The sequence below is a fragment of the Gracilinanus agilis genome, chromosome 6, assembly GCF_016433145.1.
Source record: "Gracilinanus agilis isolate LMUSP501 chromosome 6, AgileGrace, whole genome shotgun sequence".
In the NCBI taxonomy this organism is placed as follows: Eukaryota; Metazoa; Chordata; class Mammalia; order Didelphimorphia; family Didelphidae; genus Gracilinanus; species Gracilinanus agilis.
Genome location: NC_058135.1, coordinates 298,330,624 through 298,351,137, shown reverse-complemented (window position 1 = coordinate 298,351,137; position 20,514 = coordinate 298,330,624). Strand labels below are relative to the sequence as shown.

Sequence of the window (20,514 nt, the reverse complement as noted above, 5' to 3'; positions counted from 1 at the left end):
GGCTCCTCCCACTTGTGCAGAGTGGACGGGGCGGCGGCGGTCATCACGGGTCATCGCAATGGCAGCCGCTGGTGGGAACCAAGGCAGGGCCATGTGTGGAGCCCACCTTGGCTGTCGGGGCCTTTGGAGAAGGTAGAACTCAAGATGGGGCAGAGGGCAGGGCTGCCCGCCCCCAGCTTGGGCACAGCTTCCAGAGGAAAAGACAAGCCCGAGGTGCCGCCAAGATCGGCAAAGGGCAGCCCATACGCCAGGATGGGCAGAGGTGGGCAGAGGTGCCTGCCGGGAGAAACGCCCCTGGCAAAGCGCCAAAGAACAGCCCGCATGCAAAGAGGAGAGCGAGGCCCCGTAAAGAGGGGGAGATGGACCGGAGTCCTCCCCCTCCCCAGAAATATCAGTCAGTCAACAAGCATTTCGGAAAGTGTGTGCCAGGCTGGCACTGAGCCGTGCGGACACAAGCAAAGGCAGACGGGGGCCCCACTGTCCGAAGGGCTAAGATGCTTTTGGAGTCCCTCCTCTTCCCCTCCGCACACCCCAGAGGAACCGTGGGATGGTCCACGGAACACACCCCAGGGGAGAGGCATGAAGGCTGGAGATGGCAGATCTGGGAAATGCAAGTGGGTTCAGAATCCCCCATTCAGAGTGGGGGGTTCTTCTAGGGGCCCCCCAAGGTCTGTAGGCTCCTCCTTCTTCCTCCCCAGGATCCCCCCAAGTCCTGGGAGAACCAGGAGCCATCATGGGAATGACAGGCTGCCTCCGAGGCTTCTTGCTCTTTCCGCCATCTTTGTGGAGGCCCTTCACCCTCCTGGCTGCCCTCTGGCTTCTCAATAGGCCTTCTGGGAGGGCGAGTCCAGCCCTTCAGCCCACCCCAGCCTGGTTTTTATGAAGCTTTTAGTAAGAGATAAACGAGAGAGGCCCGGCCGGCCCACAGGCTCTTCCCCCCAGCACCAAGGACTCGCTTTGGATAATGGCCACAAAGGACCCATTTGGGAGCTCTCTGCCCATAAAAGCCCCCCAGCCAAGATGAGCCTCCACTGGCCTGCTTCCCTCGGTGCCTCTGGGGTGCAGCCTCCCGAGCCTCCGTGCCCGCCTTGTCCCAGTGCCCAGGAGCCCACGCGGGTACAGATGGAGGCATGTGTCTGAGCCCCTTCCCTGTCCTGCCTCGCCAGACCCTGCGAGCTCTTGGTTCCTCGGTGCCCACAGCCTGGCAAGTCTGCCCCGGCTGCCCCCCGGCCTCTCTCCTGCCATCACAGCCTGGCTCGGCAGAGTAGCTGTACCAGGAGGGGCTGACACGGGCTCCCTGCTGACCACGACCATCCCCCTCGGGGCTAGGAGCAGACTAGCGGGGCGCCGGGCAGCCGGTGGATGGGGCACCGCTGGGTCTCCCCCTTCCCCTCCCTAGGCAGCGGCCCCAAGCCTCCCTGCTCTCTTTGTCCTCAAGAAGCCGAGGCCAGAAGCCCCCGACACCCCTCTCCCCCAGTGACTGGATGAAGAGCCCTTCGGAAGCCAGCTGGGGACGCCCCGGGGCCAGGGGCAGAGCGTCTGGGCCCGGACGGCTGGGAAGGCCAAGGCCTTCTGGCGGATCATGCCCCGGGAGGGCCGGGGACAAGACACAACGGCTGCGTCCCCCGCTCTCCACTGCTTCGTGGGCATCGGGTGGACGAGGGCTGGCTTGGGAATGGCACATCAAGGCTGGATGTCGGGGAGAACTTCCTACAGAACAGAGCCGGCCCAAAGGGGACAAGGCGGGGCGCTCCCCTCCCTGGCAGCCTTCAGACAGGGCCCCACGGCAGGACCCCGGAGGTCCTTCCAACCCGATGTTCTGGATCCTATGATTTTAAGTGGAAACCAATCCATCGATGGCCCAAGAAGCATTATTAAGCTCCTACTGTGTGCCAGGCCCTCGTTAGGCACTGGACACCCAAAGACAAAAGTGAAGCAACCCCCTTCCTCAAGGGTCGTGTGGTCTGGTGGGAGCTTGGGCCAAAGGTAGCCAGAGAAGGTGGCAGCACCCCCCGGAGAGCAGGACAGGGAGGCCGAGAGGGAGGCCTCCCGGGCTGGGATGAGACTCCAGGCCTCTCACTCTCCAGATCTTATGCTCTGAAGTCCCTTCCTGCTGCCAGTCGAGGGTCCTCTGGGCCCATGAAGGCCTTCGCCCCGTGGGGAGCCTCACCTCCACCACTTTGTCTGCCTCTCCAGAGGCCTGCTGCGGCCCTGGGATCCCCCAGAGCCTGGGTGAATCTGAATGACCAGGAGGCTCTGGAGCAGCCCCACTCCAGACATGGGGACACAGCCAGACCCATGGGGGTGACGGGTACGGTCAGCACCTTTTTCTGGGGTATTTTCTCTGGGATAGAAGCTGGGCCCTCTCCCAGTCATTCTACTCTCCCCCCATTACTCAACAGGACTCTACCCTGCTCGAGGGCCAGAGCTGAGGAGCAGAGGGAGCGGACGTCACCTCAGGTGCCCCAAAGCCCTTAAGTGCCCTGGGTTAGCCAGCACCCCCAGCTCCGAGCCTGCTAAGGATGGGGGCATCCGAGAGCTCCCTGGAAGCCCAGACAAATGCAGGGGCCTCCGGTTTGTGCCCGCTCTGCCCCTCCAAGCCATGGCCTGGCCCTGCCTGCCCCACAAAGCTCTGAGATCCCCTCCCACTGCCCTGGGGGATGGTGGTCCCCAGCCATATCAGCAGATCCCGCTCCAAATCACATTGTCACCCCTTGTCCACCGTCGGGTCCTTCCAGTCCAAGCCGAGCCCTGCCAGTCCCCATGGACCGAGGCCAAGAGCCACCACCCTGGGTTCAAAGTCATCTCTGCCATTAATTTGGGGTGTGAGTCCCCTCATCTCTCTGGGAAGCTCGGTGACTTCAGCATCCCTCCAGCTCACTCTTGGGAAAGGGAATTCTTTATTCTCTTTGTCTATTTTGAGTTAATCAACCCAAGAAACCCCTACCTAACACTTTGCTAGCCATCAAGTGAGAGAATTTAACCCAATCAATCAGACACCTGTGAACCCTTTGAGAAGAGGTGACACCCTCAGAGGACAGGAGGTGGATCCCACAGACACTCCCCCCCCCCGGGCAGTGCTAGGAAATTTGGAAGCTGTGATTGGCCCCTGGGAAGAGGGGAAGGGACAGGAAATGATGTGGAAAAAGGACCATCTTCGGCTTGGAGCTCTGCTGCTGACCTGCCTCTTAGAGGTGACTTTGGACTTGGACCTCGGCTTCAACTTGGGACCGTGGCTTGGACTGGCTCTTGGGTGAGTGAGAAGCTGGCCTTCCTCTCCTGGCTTCTGGAGACATTGGTTCCGGAGAGGCCTTTCCCTCTTGGAGGAGGCCGCCAGGGTGGAACACGGGGTCCTCCGGTAGAGGGTTACCAAGCCCTGCTGGGCTGAGCTGAGCACTGGAGCAATATTTAGTGCGATAGGCTAGACACCTTCTCTGCCCTCTTCTTACACTTCTCCACTTTCACTCTTTCCACCTCTTTGTAAATAAAGCTATTAAAAGTCATTTTGACTTGAGCTATAACACTTTAAATTGGCGACCACGGTATTATTTTAGAATTCTCCTACATTTAGCCAAACCCCTAAATTGAATTCCTTACACTCTCCGTGGTTCCCTGGGGTCATCGGTGTTCAAATCTGGCTGGGTGACCCTGGGCAAGATACTTAACTTCTGTCTGCCTCAATTTCCTCCTCTGTAAAAACGGGGATCCTAACCTCCTCCTGAGGTTGGTGAGGGCCCAGGACATAGTCACTGTAAAGCTTAGCACAATGCCTGGTACACAGCAGGCGCTAACTAAATATCAGCTGTTATATCATCATCATCCTTCTTATACTGCCTCAGACTCCAAACAGGGCCCACTCCCCTGCCCTGAAGCCCCCTCCGGAGACTGGTCCCGGTTCTGCCAAGGCTCTCCCAGAGCCCACGCTGTCCCCTCTGCGGCTCCAGCTCTGCTCCTTTCAGGAGATGGTCGGGAGTGGGGGAGGTCGTGCCACTCCCCTCGCGGCCCCCCAGTGCACGCAGAGCCGGGCCCGCTCCCTGGCCTCAGAGAGGCGCCAGCCCTGTTTCTAGGCCTTCCCTTTTCTTACTGGTAGTGTCGGGAAGAGGCGGGCGGCCCGGGGGGCCTCGTGTCTGAAGGCCGAGCAATGACGCCACGGAGCCGGGCCGAGGGCCAGCGTGGCCACATGCCTCTTCCCCCGGCTGCCCGGACCTCCGAGGAGCCCAGTCAGACCGGCCTTCCTTGGCCTGCAGGGCCAGCCCCCTTCCCATTCGTCCTGTCTCGGATGGGGGGCAGCGTATGGCGGGCAGGTTTCCTCGAGCCATCTCCTGTGGGCAGTGCCAGGGCCCGGGGGGGGGGGCAGAACCGCTTCCTCCTTTCCCGTCCAAGGCCAGGCCCCCGGGGACTCTCCAGGCCCCCGCCCACCTCCAGGCCTGGAAGCCTCAATGTGTCCCTCCTCCCCGGTCCTGGGCTGAGCCGTCGCCGGGAGTCCAGGCAGAGGCAGTGATGGGGGGGGGTTGGCAAGGTGCCCCCCTGCGAGGGGTCCCAATGCCCAGAGCCGCTCTGCAGTGACTCACAGCTGAGATTCGTGCCTTGAGCCCAGGGCAAAAAGAAAATGCAAAGCAGCCTCCCCCTCCCCTGGCACCAGGGGAAACCCTCCAGCTGCAAGCAAACAAGGGCAGCCGCGGGCAGGCAGAGGGGCAGAGGGGTGGACAGGCAGGTGATTGGGTGGGCAGGCAGGCGGCAGCTCTCAGACAAAGAGGGAGTCACGCGTCCCCTCCTCTAAAGTGAGGGACGCCTACCTAGACGGCTCCCTGGGGCTCTCAGAGGCCAGAGGACCCTTAGGAAGCTGCCCCTGCCCCTCGGGATGACCATGCCACGGGGGCACCAAGGACGGGCTGCTCCCCGACGCTGGAGAGGCAGACGCAGAGGAGAGAGGAGGCCCAGCCCCGGCCTGCTGAGTCTTGGGCCCCCCCTTTCCACAGGAAAAAGACCCGCTCCCCGGGCCTGGGCGTTCTTGAGGCGGAACCGAGGAAGGTCTAAACAGGCAGGGCAGGTGCCCAGGACAAGAGCCTTGAAGGCTTTTACTTCCTCGGGCCCAAAGTCAGCCTTTCGTGCACAGCGTCCATCGGCTGCCCATCGCCTGGGCAAGGGGGCAAAGGGGCAAAGGTGACCAGCCTGGCCCTCGCCGAGCCCGGGCCCAAGTGTGCCTGAGCGTAATAGGAGATGGTACCTGGAGGGGGAGGCCCCTTCTGTGCCCACATGGAGGACGGGGCACCCGAGCCGAGCCCCGAAAGGACTCGCAGACGATTCAGGCCCACTGAATGCTGTGAGCGGATGCAGGCATGTTTGGGGGTGAAGCCGATGTCTGCACTCTTAGTGCTGGCCCAGTGGATAGGGCATGGGCTGGAGGGCTGGGAGGCAGGAAGATCTGAGTTCCAGTCTGGCCTCAAATGCTTCTTAGCTGCACCACCCCAGGCAAGTCACCTCGCCTCCACTCGCCTTTATTTTTTCATCTGTAAAATGGGGGTGGCGATGGCATCTGCCTTGCAGGGGCGCAGCGCTGTCAAGTTCTCCAGAAATGTGAGCTCTCTCTGGAGCTGTTATTGCGCCCCCTCCTCGGCCCCCCGAGGGCATACGGGGAGGCTTCCGAGGATACACGGGCAGACAGGAGACGGGCCCCCGAGCTGGAGTGGACTGTGTGGGAAGGAGGGCCAGAGGCCTTTTCAGGGGGGAAGGAATGAGACGACCCCTTGGCAGAAGGACAGCTCCCTCCGGGATGGGAACCGAGGTCCCCCCTGGGGGGCAGAGCTCTGGACTGTCCTTGGCAAACTGCTCCCTCTTGGTCTGAGCAAACCTGGGCCTAGTGGGGAGCAGGGGCAGACCCAGAGCCCCCCAGCAGATGTGGGCTGGGCCGCAGAAGAAGGGGGAGCCCAAGAGAACAACAAGAGGAGGAAGAACCTGAGCTGGAGCAGAGGGCGGCCACCAGGATGTTTGGGGCTCCACGGACGGAAGAGCCCAGGATGAAGCCGCCATTAACGAGAGGAAAGTTCTCCCTGGCCCAGGCCCGAGAGCCCAGGAGCCGGAGACCCTGTCATCGCCAAGGGCTTTGGGGCTCGAGCCATGCTCTGTACCAGCCGAGAGGCCTGAGGGCCCCAGACAAAGGGCTTGGGCCCAAAGCCAGCAGCTGCTCTCAGAAGAAGCCCAGCTTGGATCCAGGGTAACAAGAGCGAGTCTAAGAACAGCGAGGCCCGATGTGAGTGTGAGTCGGTGGTCCTCCACGTCCCAGCCTTAGCCCGGAGACCCCATGGTCATGGCCAAGCTGTGTCTGAGCCGACATCTGGGTGGGGAAGGCAAGGGGCCTGCCCTGTTGGCACTGTTGGGGTCGTCTGCTTTGGTGACCTCCTTATAAGTGCTACAGAGTGTGAGTGTGAATGTATGTGGGAGAGGGTGTGTGCGAGTGTGTATGTGTGTGTGTGTGAGTGGGAGAGTATGTGTAAGAGTGTGAGTGTGAATATGTGTGAGTATGCCTGTGTGTGAGTGAATGTATTTGTAAGAGAGTGTGTGAGTGTGAATGCATGTGAGTGTGAGAGTGTGAGAGTATGTGTAAGAGTGTGAGTGTGAATGTGTGCAAGTATGCCTGTGTGTGTGAATGCATGTGTGAGAGAATATGAATGTGTGAGAGAGTGAGTGTGTGTGTGAGTGCATGTGTGGTTGTGTGTGAATGTGTGTGAGTACGTGTGTGAGAGTGTGTGTGTGTGAGTGCGTGTGTGGTGTGGGCGTATGCTTTCCAAAAAACCTGCAGCTTCTAAGAAACCACAGTAAGTCTAGCCCGGGGCGGCCGGCCGTGGGATGTTCTTTTCTTTCTCTTCACCTGAAGCTGTCCATCAGGGGTTTTGCTCACTTGGCCGCAGGACGGGCCAACGTCCATGTCAATATGGTGAGAGGCGGCGGCGGCCTTCCAAGAGCCTCCGGGATAAGCCGCTAAGGGTCTGCAGAGAAACCCGCTGAAGCCAGTCTAAGCAAAGGCGACGGAGAGGGCCGTGTCCCAGAAGTACAAAGTCAAGGCCCCGACCCCGAAAGGCCGAGGGGCGGCCCGGGCCTCTCTGGAGCTGTCTGAGTCGCCGTCCTCCCCTCTCCCGGGGAGGCCAGGCCGCGGGCTCCGTGGGCACTTCAGAGGAGCCGGCACAAATGCTAACAAATGACAGCCTGGGCAGAGCGTGGTAGCGGGACGGGAATTTTGAGATGCTCGTAATAAGCCAAAGAGAAACTTTCCCAACTGGGCCGAGGGCACAGCAAGGCCGGCTCTGGCCCAAGAAGATGGTCACAGCCTGCTAAGGGCAAAAATGCCCACCCTGGGGGGAAACGCAGGGCTCGGACATTCTCAAACGGGGCTCGCCCGACGGGAAGCCAAAGCCTCCCTAGTCTGCGTCCCGGATGGTGGTACCAGAGTCGCGGCTCCAAGTGCTCCTTTCGTCACCCGAATGATGTGGAGCCATTAGCGGCGGGGCCCCAGGAAGAGAACGCTCGGACCCAAGTGGCAGCTTTTAAAATGCGTTTTCTGCTGTGTGGGAGAACTCCACGGCGGGCACTCCCTGTGGGGAGCCAATACAGCGAGCGGGGCACATCCGCCCGCAGGGAGACGCGCTGGGCGTCCCTCTCGGAATGCGGCGCCCTAACGGGCAGACCCTTCACGGCGAACATGTGAAAGAGCACCACCGATGCTGGCCGACGCAGTAAGGCCAGAAAAAGAAACTGAGGACAGAAACGTCCGAAAGAGGAAGCCAAGAGGTTACTTGGGGACGACGTGGAACTTTGTTTTGAGGACCTCCCGAAGCAGGGGCAGGAGCCGACACCGGCCACCAGCCAGCTGCACTCTGGTGGGTCACCCACCAAGTCCAGCCAGAGGAGACCGAGAGGTTCCCCAGAAAAGATCGGGGGACGCCACGACAAACCCAGCAACCCCAGGAAGGGCTCCCCCGAGGGAAGCCGGGGACCGCTCGAGGGGAGGCCGAGCCGACGCGATAGAAAGGCCGACTCTACCGGAACTCACTTTCTAATTCGGGCCGGGCCAACCAACTGCCAGAAGAGCTTTCACAGAGCTGGGAAAACGCGCCGACGCCGAAACAATGGACCGAGTGGGAAGTCGAGGCCTGCCCACTCAGACGGGCTCCCTTCCAAGGTCTCCTCCCACGGAAGAGGCAGCCGGGGGCGCAGAAGCTCCGCCTGGCAGGGCCCCCTCTTGGCCTGGCGCTCAGTAACAAACCGGGGCTGGGCATGTCCAGGGAACAGGCCGGCCTCAGCACGCAGATGCTGAGGAGCACCGAGGGCAGCCGGCAGGAACCGGCCTAGACCCCCACGGCCCGCCCTCCACCTCAGCCGTGCGGGTACCCCGACTCAGGAAAAGGCGGGAACGCCGGCCTCGCCTCTCCTGGCTGCCAAACAAAAGGCCGGCCCGGCCACACGGCTCTTCCACCCTCGCGGGGCACGCCGGCGGGGGTGGCCTCCTGGCAGAGACAAGAGGGCCCCCCTGCGAGTGGCCTGGCCCCAGGGAAGGTCCACGCGGAGGCCTTACCTGTCTCTGAGGATCGGCTCCCTGGAGTCTGTGGTGGCGGAGAAATCCATGCCGTAGAAATTGAGGCCCAGCAGGATCTTACTCCGCCACTTGGAGTCTGGGTCCAGGATCTCGATGCAGTCTCGCACCCAGGACAAGGGTGCGTTTGGGCCGGGCCTGGAGCAGGAGAGAAGGAAGCAAGGGGCCTTCGGTGCCGGGCAGCACGCCATTCACAGACATCTCGCTGCCCTCCGGATCTGCCCCCAGGTCCGAGGCAGGCCGAGAGGAGCCCAGCCCTCTCCTCCGGCCCTGAGCGGCGCCCTTCTTGGGCAGCCCCGAGAAGAAGCGGGAGTCGTGTGTCACGGGGAGAGCCGGGAGGCCCCGGGGGCTGCCTGTGGGGCCCGAACATGGCCGGCGGCTCAAGAAAGCGGCCGACGGACAGAAGAGTCGCCCCCGGCCCAGCTCCTGAAGGCTGATGGGGCGGCACGAGCCGGGGGGACACGCCGAGCCCGCAGGGCAAGGGGCAGTCAGGTCTATAGTTGGGGGACGGAGGGAAGGGGGCCAGGCCGGACACACTGTGGCCCCACCGCCTGGGGCACGGTGCTGGCACGGGAAGCCCGGGCACGTTTACTGGAGCGGGCGAGGGGCCAGCATCGGCGAATGCCCTCCTCGGCCTTTGGCTCACGTTCTGATGTGGGATGGACGACACGGAAGCTCTCCTGGAGCGAGGCTGTGAGGGGTGCTGGGGGGCTCCGGCAGGGGCCCCCGTCCCCACGCTCCCCGTGCTCTAACAGCGCCCCCTCCCCGCCGGGGGACTCTCGGGCCGGACCCTGGCTCTGAGCGAGGCTCAGCCTCACACCGGAGGACCTTCGAACCTGGCCAAAGCCAGAGCCCACGTGGCCCACCCGAGGTCGAGCGGCAGGGCGCCCCCGCCAGGCAGGACGGGCCGGGGCAGAAGGGCCCCCCCGGCCTCCCCTCCCCGGCCCACGGCCCCCACTCACGGCTCGGCAGCAGAGTAGTCGTAGGTGATCAGGCTGAAGCCGTCCACCAGGGGGCCCAGGTAGTCGAACGCGTCTTTCGTGAACATCCCCAGATGGTCCTTCCTGCGAAGACAGCCGGGGCCGAGGCATGAGAAGGGAGCGCCTTCGGGACCGGCCCACGGCCCGGGAGCCCGCCAGGCAGCGTGGCTGGGCAGGCGGGCGAGACACCGGGAGGGCCCGCGGACATCCGAATCAGAGCCCGAAGGAAGCCTCCGCCCTGACCCGAGGCTCTGCCCAGGGGGCATCCCGTGCCCTCCACGGCCCCCTCCTCACCCAGGAAAAGGAGTAATTGAGACGTTCCGTCTCTCGATACCAGGACGTTCTAATTCCTAATATGGCCACCACGGATCGCTGTGAAGGCTCGGGGGGGCCTCAGGCCAGAGTCCGAGAACCTCTGCTTTAAGGGAAAGGAAGGCAGCTGCAGGGTCAGCGTTCAGCCCCAGAGAGGCCGGCGGGCCCCCCGGTGCTGGGCTCTGGCAGCAGCAGGGACCAGGGCAGGCTGTGTGGCCGGGGCCGGGGCCGGCTCGGACGTGGGCTGCTCATGTGCACCTCCAGCCCTCGCCACCTGCGGCCCGGCCGAGGAGCCGCTCGGGATTAGGATGCGCCATGGCGGGCGGGGGGACCCTGGGGTGGAATCCCGCCTCTGCTCCTCTCTGGGGCCCAGGGAAGCCCCTCAACCTCTCGGAGACTCCGATTTCTCCTCTGTCAGGAGGGGGAGATGAAATGGGATCGCGAGCCTTAAAGCGCAGGAATGCCGGTGGTGGTCGTGAGAGCTGAGGCCTCCTAAGAGAAGTTCTGAGAGGGGGTCAGGGTGGGAGAGGACGGGGGCTGCCCCCCCCGCAAAACTAGAAGGCCCTGTGACCCCCCGGGCTCTAGAGCGCTCACTCCTGGGGCGTCCGGGTACCCCAAGAGGCAAGGGAAGCATCTGGGGGGGACAAGGGAGAGGCTCCCTCCCGGTCAAGGCACCGCCTGGGAAAGCAGGGAAAGAAGACGGGCAGAGAAAGCCAGCACGGAGCGTCACCTCTCCCGGGGTCTCCAGGAGCCCATGGGCGGGACCCAGATGCCCCTTTCCCCAGGGGTAAATAGGGCTAAAGGCTTAGCAGACGGGCCAGGCACCGTGCCAAGCTCTGGGGGAAACAAAGGAAAAACAGAGCTTCCGACCTAAGGCTGGAAGGGGCGCTGCAGAGGGTATCCTGACTCGTCTGGGGAAAGCAGCCTCCAGGCCTCCAATTGGAGGCCCCCGACAAGGTGTGGGAGCCCATCCAGAAGGGTCCTCGGCCTTGAGGCAGGCGCTGGCACTTTCCGGGGGGGATGGTGGGACACGCCAAGGAAGCAGACGGGAGGAAAAGATCGTCTGAGGAGGGGGAAGGCACCTGCGGGGCCCGCGAAAGGCCCCTCCAAAGGTGACCGAGCGGAGCGGAGCCAAGGAGGAAGCGGGGGGCTCTGCCTTGACTCCAGAAAATTCAGTCACTGTCGTTTACGCTGGCCTCCCCCAAGATGCACCCCGAGCCAGAAGCCAGCAGTTACACGAGCCACGAGCAAGCCCCCCCCCCGCCCCAGTTCCCTTCATTTCCGGGTCCACGTTCCCTCCTTCCCTGACAAGACAAGACCCACAAGAGCCGCCGTCGGCATTCGGTCCCCCTGGCTCCCCCCCCCCCCCCCGCCAAGGAGAACAAAGAGAAGCCGCTGCTCCGTCACCCGCACTCTGAGCCTGGGGGCCAGAAGGAGGGCGCCCCCAGGGGGCCAGGAGGGTGCGTGGGTGAGGGGGCCCCAAAGGCCGGCATCTTCCACCTCAGAGGGCTCAGTGCAAGGCCTCCGTGAGGACCGGCCAGATCCTTTGCCTTTGAGGGTGGAAATCGCGACGCTAAACCCCCGACGTCCAGAAGCAGCAGGAAAGGGAAGGCGAGAGCAGAGTGCCTGCGTGTGCCCGGCACCGTGCCAAGCCCTCGACCCATCTGCTGTGTGTGTGTGTGTGGCTGTCCAGGGGCCATCGAGGCTGTGTGTATGAACGCTGCTGGGAGCGGACCACCCCCTCTCCCTCCGCGGGCACCTCCAGGGGCAAACACCAAGTCCTCAGGCTGGCCTCGAAGCCCTCCCGGGCCTGCAGTCCTACGCCTCCTTCCCTGACACGTCCCCTTCGATCCAGGGACCCTCCGGGACAGCCCGGACCCACCTTCTGGCGGACGGACCGATGCGTGCCAGGCTGGCGGGGGGCATCGGCAGGCTCGGCAGAGGCTTGGCGGGGGCTCGTCGGCGTCAGTCAGAGCAGCAGAGAGGCCCTGGCTAGGCTGCTGCCAGTCAGAAGGCCTGGGCTTGGCAAGCCGCCCCAGGAGGGCCCGCTATCATGGCCTTTCTTGGCAGAGCTCCCGAGCAGAGGACGGAGGCAAAGGCAAGAGCGGGTGGGCACCAGGCTCACGAGGCTCACGGGTAAGGCCCAGGCAAAGGCCCTCAGGGGGGGCTTTTCCCACAAATATGATAGGAAGGCAGCGCCGGAGGCCTCCTCTGCTGTGAAAGGGCGCCTGCTGTCATCCATCAGGGCCCAAACAGGCCACAGGCATGTATTAGACACCTACTGTGTGCCAGGAGCCAGGCTGGGTGCCAGGAATACAAAGGAAGGCAAAGAGGCAGCTCCCAGGCTAGTGGGCAGCCGACATGCCAACATCTACGGGCCGCTGAGGAGGATACAGGAGAGACGAGAGCTGACCTAGGCAAGAGGGCGCCACTGGCGGGCTCTTGTCGAAGGTGGGCACCGCGCTGAGCCTGGACAAAGCCAGGGAGGCCAAGAAGAGGGATGAAGAGGGAGAGCGTGCCAGGCAGCTAGTGTGCCACTGGGCTGCAGGGCGGCTCCCATGAAACCCGTCTGCACAGGTGCGTGAAGCACACACGAGAGTTAGATCAACACACGGCGGCCCCGGCGGCGCCCCGAGATCAGTGCAAAATCCTCTATTCGGCATCCGAAGCGCTTCAGGCCCAGCCCCCTCCTCCTCCTGCTCCAGGCTTTCTGCACCGTCCTGCCTCCCCTCCCCTCGTCCCGGCCTCCGGGCAGCCCACCGAGACTGTTCTGGAAACAAGCTTGGAATTACCCTTCGAGGAGCCACCAAATCCTCGGGCCGTCTGGCTCAGCGTCTGCTCGTGGACGCGCCGGGAGTCGAGGCGCCTCCGGCTCTGCCCAGGCCAGAGGGGGCGCCCATCACTGGCCAAAGCCACCCGCACCGTTAGGGAGGCGACACAATGGAATCCTGAGCACGTTCTCCTCCTGCTTCGGCCCTGCCTCTGGATCTCCGTGGAAGAGAGGGCGGCGTTCAGAGCCCCCTCCCTCGGGGAGCTGCCAGACCGGAGACCACCAAGTCAGAGAGCCAGAGAGGCTGCTCAGACGGGATTCCCAGGGAGGAAGGTCCGTCCGGTCCAGGAGGGCTCTGGAGAGAGGGTGAAGCGGCGGAAGCAAGCCTGGTCCTGGCAGGGCGCTCGGAAGCACCCTCCCCGCCGCCGCCGCCGCCGCCTCTCCAGCAAAGATGGAGCCACGAGGGCGGGACCTCGGGGGCTGGTGGGCCCGGCTGGCCATGGCTCCTCTCTGAAAGCCTGAGCAGGGGAGCCCAGGCCGGAAGGCAGAGCCCGCCTTGGCCGGGAGAGAGCCCCGTCGGCCCTCTGACCCCTCTTCTCCTCCAACAAGAAGCACAGCTGGTGTCGGCTTTGCCGCGGTGCCCACCAGCTCCGGTTCTGACAATGAAGCCTTTTTCTCCCTTTGCTCGGGCGGCAGCAGCTGTGGAATTCTGGGGCCATTTCCACGGATGGAGCTTTAGGGCCCCTCAGGAGGAAACCTCCCACCTCTCGTCTGCCTTCCTGACCCTCCTGGCCAGCACTTTCTGCTGCGCCTGCGGATCGGCTTCCGTCCTCACTCTGGGAGAGCCGGGTGTCGCCGCTCCCGGGAGAGCCCCCCGGCCACGCGTTTTGCCTCAGTGCCCAGGAACGGGAGCTCTCGGGATCCCCGCGATGGCCCCTCGGCCGGGGGCCTGGGGTGCTCCCGACACACGCCTCCCTCGCTGGGCGTCACGGCAGCCCCCCGAGGAGCCCGCGTGAACCGTGAAGAGGATCCGGCCCCGGCCCTGGGCTGGCCGCCTTCACGTGTGCATGGCAGAGAGCCTCGGAGGCCTTGTCCTGCCCAGCCCTGGCCCGGGCGCCTCGGAGCACCAGAGCTGCCAGCTCTTTGAGAAGCTCCTCGAGGGCAGCGCCTGGTCTTCGTCTTGTCTCAGCATCCCGAGGGCCCCCCGGACCGTCACAATCAACATTTCGGGGTGCTTCGAGGCTTGCCCGGCCCTCTAATCCGTCAGAGCCGATCCCCATTTATGAAGCACCCACTGGGTGCCAGGCACTGTGCTAGGGGCCAGGGACACGGCGAACAGAGACAGTCCCTGCGCCCAAGGAGCTTCCCACTTAAGGTGGGAAACAAGCCACGAAGGGACTTTTGGCGATTCCCTTCCCAAGGGGCCCCCTTTGATCCTCGCCGCCCTGGGAGGCAGCTGGGAAATGGCTTGTCTGGCTCACAGAACAGGTCAGGATCTGAGGCCAGACGCCAACTCCAGGCTTCCTGACTGGGGGCCCAACTCTATCCAGCGGGCCACCTCGCTGCCTCTGCTGAATACTTCAGGGATGAGAGGAGGCTCCTCTGGGGAGGCCCAGTGTCCAGAGGTGCCGCGGTGCCGAGAGCCCGGGCTATCGGGGCCGTGGCCAAGCGCTGGGCATGACGGAGCACGAGGCAAGCGGCCTTCCTCTGCGGGCATCAAGGGCAACATCCAGGCTGGCTGTCTGTGGCATTCGCGTGTGTCCCTCCCTGGCGCGGGCTCTGGGGGCCCAGATGGTGCCTTCTTTCATCTTTCCGTCCCCGCAGCACCGGGGGCCGGGCTCTGCACGCAGGAGAGCTTCCTTCCTGAGACACCTGGCAATGCCAAGAGCCCAAGAGCTCCTTTACAGACCTTCGGGCCCCCTCCTGCGCCCTCAGCACCGACATTCCCCGAGCACCCCCCAGACGACTGCTGCCCACACCCTCGGAGGGGGGTCAGAGGCTTTGGCCCCCGTTTGTACGGGACAGTGGAGCCGGGGAGGGGAGCAAATGCCCTGAGAAAACCCAGCAGAAAGGCTGCCACGCTCCACCTGCTCCCTCCCTTCAATCCCTTCACTCGGCGGGTGGTCGGGCATTCGGGGAGGATTCTAATGAAATCGGTAAATCAAACCGGGGGTCTCTTGATTTATGCCCCCAAGCCACAAAAATAGCTCGGCGAGCCCCCTGCCAGCAGCAGCAGCTCATGCTCAGGTGCCAGCTGCCTCTCTCCAGGCCGCAGGACAGGCATCTGGGAGCAGGCTGGCACCTGCCAAAGACAAAGCTGGGCGGGACCCACCGTGGGCTGCTCATCGCCAGCCACTCACTGTTCGGAGCTGGGCGGCAAGCGGGGTCTGCTGGACGTGGAGAGGACCGAAGGGTGCCTGCTAAAAAGGAGGAGGAGGAGGAGGAGGGGAGCTTGACAGAGCCCAGACTGATCCACAAGGCCCCCCGAGGACCCCCTGAAATACACCGTCAGGGGCTCCCTCCCACGTTAGCGCGGTAGTCGTGACGGACGATCGCAATTATCTCCGAGTGCAGAGAAGCGCCCCAAGGGGAGCTGGCATGCCTTCTTTGCCACTGCTGCTCATCAGCGGGCACAGGGGAGGGAATAATGGGGAGAAGTGGGCCCCCTTAGAGGAGGCCTGCGCGCCTGGGGATCCCTGACAGCGTAAAAGAAGTCAACACGGCCTCCTCCTGCCTCCGCCTCCACTACCCAGTTCTGGGTCACTGAGGACGGCACCTGTGCCCTGGCACCAGTCTGCTGTAGGGGGCGGAGTGGCTACAGTCCAGAGAGGGAAGCCAGGTCAGAAGGCAGCTCAGGGTCGGCTCTCCAGTCCAGCTTCCAGATCAGTCTGAACCCGCAGCGGCTGCCCCGACCCTCCTGCGCTGGCTGACCGGGGCCCGGGCCGGCAGCCTCTTGTCGTGGCTCGGCCCAGAGCACGGCACGGCTCCGTGGGAGCACCGCAGCCTCGCGGGCCCCAGTCTGAGCCGCCGCCGAGGTTCCGCAGTGCCGCGACGCTCCTTCCCCCAAGCAAGGGACGGCAGAAGCCGCCTGGCCCTTCCTCCCCCCTCGGCCGAAGAAGCCCCCAATCAGAGAGCTGGCGGGCCGGCAAGGCCGCCCGGAACAGGAGAACGGCCCCACGGCGGAGAGCCCCGCTCGGGCACAAACTTGACCAGAATCCCCGGAAGAGCCGGGGCGAAGGAGCCGGGAAGGAGGCGAGCCAGCGAGCTCCTCGCCGCGGGGAGAAAACCACCAATTTGCAATCTTTATAGCTTAAATAACGGAGAGGTAGAACCGTAACACAGAACCGTACTGAACAAGCCAGAACAGGTAGACGCATGCAGGGAGAACGTCGTCTACACAAACTACGGCCAGTGTTTCCTCCCCGGCAGGCGGCCGCGTGTCCCAGGCTTGCCGTCACCGCCCTACGCTGTGCTGGCCTTTACCGAGCCCTGGAGGCGCGGACGGCTCTGGCGTCCGGGAGCTCCCCGGCCGGGGGGAGCACAAGCCACGCTCAGGATGGAGGTCACGAGGCGCCGCCAGGTGGAAACGGCCTGGCTCGGCCGCCCCAGCACAAGCCCGCACGCGCTACTCACCCCGGCACGATGGTAGAGGGGACCACCAGGAGGACCAGCAGCTGGGCCTGATGCAGGGCCTCCACGACGTGAGTGAGCATGTGCAGGAGCTCCCTGAGGAAGAGAGGAGGCGTCAGGGACCGCGGCCGGCCGGGAGGGCCTTCCCTCCCCCCTTTCTGCCCAGACCGGGAGGAGGCTCTGCAGGGCGTCCCAGGCCGCGTGGAATGAAGGCATCGAGCCTGGAGGACGGCCTCAGTTCTCTCTTTTGTAAAAGCTCTCCCTGACACCATTCCGGACCCTGCTGGGGCGCCAAACGGAAGCAGCCCAAGTCCCCTTCCACACGGGGCCCTTCTAAGCCGTGGCCGTTCCTGAGACGAGCAGAGAAGCAGACACCGGACTGGCCTGTCCCCGGCCCCACCCCTCCCTGTCTTCTCAGAGGCTCTGCTGACCTCCCAGCAGCTGCCCCGTCGGCCCACTGGGGAAACCTGAGGAGGAAGGAGTGAAGGACAGCCTGTAAAGGGAATCCGGGCCTGTTCTGAAGCGCTGACACACTCTCTGCGCGGGCACCGATACCCCCTGCGCTGGCCGGGGCCTCCCTCCCGGGCTCTCTCGGCCACTGAAGGACAGAAGGGGGAGGGAGGCCCCGGGATCCACGCCGAGCTCCCTGGCCTTCCTTCTGCCCTTCCCTGACCTTGCGGTCGCGCGTGTGCCATCCGAACCCAGCCGGCCAAGTCAAAGGCACTGCAGGACGTCGTCTCCTCGCCACAACCCAAGGCAGAGCCTGGCCCCTCGCACCTCGGAGCTGGCAGGGGGGACCCTGGGAGAGGAGGGAGCATCTGGGACGGACGCCAAGCGGGTGCAGCTCCCCAGGGGTACTGAGGAGCTCCAGGAAGGCCGACTTCCACAAAGGTTTTCTCGTGATGACAACAGATGGGCTCCTGGGCACGGGCTCTCGGCAGGTCACCAGCACCAGCGCCAAGGCCAGGGTGGAGGGTGGGGAGGAGGAACCAGGACTCAGGGTGCGAGGAAGAAGCTCTCCAAGGGAAAGGCAGCTTGACAGGATCCGGGAGACCCTCGGCCCGGAGGACGTGCCAGCCCCCTTCCCTATGGCACCAAGAGGAAGGAAGCAGCAGGAGGAGCCCGAGGAGGGCCAGAGGGCCGTGGCCAAGTCCCTCTTTCTGCTCGTTTGGATTCTCGCTGGAAGTTGGAGAAATTCCCCCTTAAAGAAGCCTGGCCAGCCCCAGGCCACAGCTGGGCTTCCCCAAAGCAGCAGAAGCAAAGGCTGGGGAGCTGGTTTGTGCTCAGGGGTGCGTGTGGGCGAGCCCTGCTGCGGAGGGTGACAGGGATGCCCAGAGGCGTCTCTGCTGGAGAGGGCGGCAGGCCAACGTTCTTACTCCCCTGGACCTGTTTTACAAGAGTCCCCGACCACCCTGACAGCCTGTTTGCTGCCATCTGCCAGCTTCAGAGGCATCCTTCTCCTCCTTCATGGCTTTCAAAAGAAGGAAAACCCCCCAGAAGCCTCGGTGGGAGCCCGGCAGAGCCCAAGGCCAGGAGCCAGGCAGTGCAGGTCCAGGGCCCTGGGAGCTGGCTCAGTGAGCCCTGCCCCCCTCCAGAGGCAGAGGTGAGGGTGATGGATAGCGCCAGGCTGAGTCCTCTAGCCTGTTTCTCTATGAAAAGCAAATGAGATTGCAAGGGGAATAGGTGACCTACTGAGGAGGACTCGCACCAACCTCACCAGGCAAACAAAAGCTGCTTTGAGAAGGTATGGGCAGGCCGCCTCCTGGGGGAGCCAGTGCTCTCCTGGGAGAGGCCCGATTCCCAAGCTTGACTGCTCCTAGTGGCCCCAAGCATCCCTGCTAGTGCCCCCTCCCATCCTGCAAAGGAAGGAGCTCCTGGAGGCCTGGGATTGGCCTAAAAGAAACCCAAATGAAGTTTCTCTTAAAAGGAGAGTCTCACCTCTAGTCTAAGGAAGTGAGCTTTAATTGTGTGGGGAAACCTGCCGTGCCCTCCATGCCTGAGCTTGGAATGCCCATCCCACAGATGGCCTGGCCAGGAAGAAGGAAGACAAGGCTTGAGTTGCTAATGATCTTCCCACAGTGCCCGCTGGCCAAGCAAAAGCAGCTTGGCCCCTGCTGGTCCAATAGGGGTGGGGGGGGTGACAGCTGACTCCCAGCATCTTAGGGGTCTCTGGGCCTGATTCAGCTTGACCCCAGAGGGCAGACTTGCCTAATTCTGGGGTGGAAGGGGACAAGGGGGCATGCTGGGGTGCTAGCAGAGACCCCCCCTCTTCTGAGGCTGCTTCCAGCCTTAATGCTGGGTGTCCTGGGGTGGGGTGCAGGGGCTCCTCCTTACAAGTTTTCCCCAAGTACCCCCTGGCAGCAGACCTGAGGCTGTGCCCACTGCTACCTTCTGAAGGTGCCCATTCACCAAGAAGGCTCTAGGCATGCATTCCTCAGGCTCCCCACAAAGGGAGAATGTTACAACTAAGGTGGGCACCAACAGAGCCCAATGAGGGCAGCAGCTCATGGGACTGCCAGCAGAAGACCCCCCAACCTCTGCTCAGGGCTTGGCCCCATGCCCCCCCCCAAGATGGAGACCTTCCTGGAAGGTCAAAGATACACGCGCTCCTCCTTTGCTGCCACCTACCCACTGCCCTCTCCGGCACTGCTTTGGCTCCCTTCACCCACTCAGCCACCAGGTTGGGCTTAGTGCCTACGACGGCCACCACACAGGACCACAGCTCTGCCCTTGGCACCACTGGGTGAAAGGAAGTTGGGTGGCTGGGAGAGCAAGGCTGCAGCCAAGTGAACTCCAGGGCCAGGGGAAGAGCAAGGTCAGAGTCGAGCCCCAAAGGAAGGAGCAACCAGGAGCCCCGTGTCCCTGGCAGAGGCTGTGCCAGGAAAGAGGAGAGAGTTGGCTGAGAAATGGCCCCAACAGGAGACCCGAGCCAGACTGAATGTTGGCAGGGACCTCCAGGAATGTACCCGACACTGCCCAGTGCCCACCTCCTGGGAGAAAGTCTCTCCCTGCTTCCCCCCGCTACCCTGGCAGAAAAAGCCAGGATCACCCTCACGTCCCTCTGAATTTCCTCTTCTTCAAGGGAAACCCCCCCAAGCCCCTTCGGCCAATCCTCCCGTGGCATCCACTCTGGGGCCTTCCCCAGCCTTGCTGCCCTGCCCTAATCATCTTCCCCCAATGTGGCCTGCAGGAGGAGGACAGGGGTCGGGGTAGGCCTGCCCTTTCTGTGCCAGGCTGGTAGTAAGCCCTTCACACGTATCTCCTTTGAACCTCACGACCACCCTGGTAGGGCAGTGCGGTCATGATGCCCTTGTGGTTCCCTCAGACCTCCAGCTCCTATTCGAATGAACTGCTGCCCTGCCATGCCTGTCCCTCCCTTTGGGAGCTGGGCGTGCCTGATGGACCCAGCCTGAAGCCAGAGAATGGGCAATGACATGAGGGCAGCCACCCAGCACCCTCGCTGTGTTTTTGCACCGGGCGCCTGGCCTGGGAAGTCTCCCTTTGTCCCCGGTCAGTCGGCTACAATCCACTCAGAGTGGGGCTTGCAGGCACCTGCTCTGCCTGTCTCCCAGCCTGGTGCTGTTCTTGCTGGGGGTTCCAAAATGATACGGTTCTCCCCCCTCGAGACCCCTCCAAGTCCCTGTGGAGCGGGCTTCTCTCTGAGGCCTGGGACCACGTTCACAAGGTGCTCAGCACCATGCCTGGCGTATGGGGGGGTGCTCAGTATGGCCCCCCGGCTGTAGGGCAGGCAGGAGGGCTCCCACCCAGGCCAGCCTGGCCACCAGCCCCCAGCCCCAAGGGGCCCTTGAGCACTTAGAAACAAGGGTTTCCTTGGAGCTTGTCCCTGACATTCGGAGAGGAAACACGAGGAGCCCCGAGACAGGAAGTGCCACGAAACAGCAACCCTCAGTTCCATGATTGATGGCGCCTTCCAGGCAGCGGCGGGGCAGTAGCTGGGAGAATTGGGCCAGTCCAAGGGTGAGGGAGCCCGCGGCAGGCCGTATCCCTGGCTCTCCCTCTCCTGGGCCCCTCGAGAAGTCATTCGGACCCAGGGGGGTGGTCTGTGATCAGTCGGACGGCCCCAAGAGGCCCCCAAAGCCCCAGGATTTCCAACTTGGACGAGCAGCTGCTCTGCCCTCTGCCTTCGCTCCCTGCCAGTCCACTCCCTGAAATGAGTGACTTGATGGGGCACCTCGGTCTCATTTCAATTGGGAATTGCCCTTTGGTGCCATTGC

At 63.5% G+C, this 20,514-nt stretch overlaps 1 protein-coding gene across 2 annotated transcripts in view; it reads right to left on the bottom strand.

The window, feature by feature from the left end:
• CHID1 (chitinase domain containing 1) overlaps positions 1-20,514 on the bottom strand; it is a 46,845-nt gene that overhangs the window by 6,255 nt on the left and 20,076 nt on the right. Inside the window, exons 8-10 of one of the 2 annotated variants that reach the window (XM_044682318.1) lie at positions 16,283-16,375; positions 9,550-9,651; positions 8,570-8,725 (exon numbers count right to left, since the gene is read on the bottom strand). In XM_044682318.1, coding sequence (XP_044538253.1) covers positions 8,570-8,725; positions 9,550-9,651; positions 16,283-16,375 — 351 coding nt within the window. The remainder of the gene's footprint in view (positions 1-8,569; positions 8,726-9,549; positions 9,652-16,282; positions 16,376-20,514) is intronic. The other variant, XM_044682319.1, reaches the window with a different exon arrangement.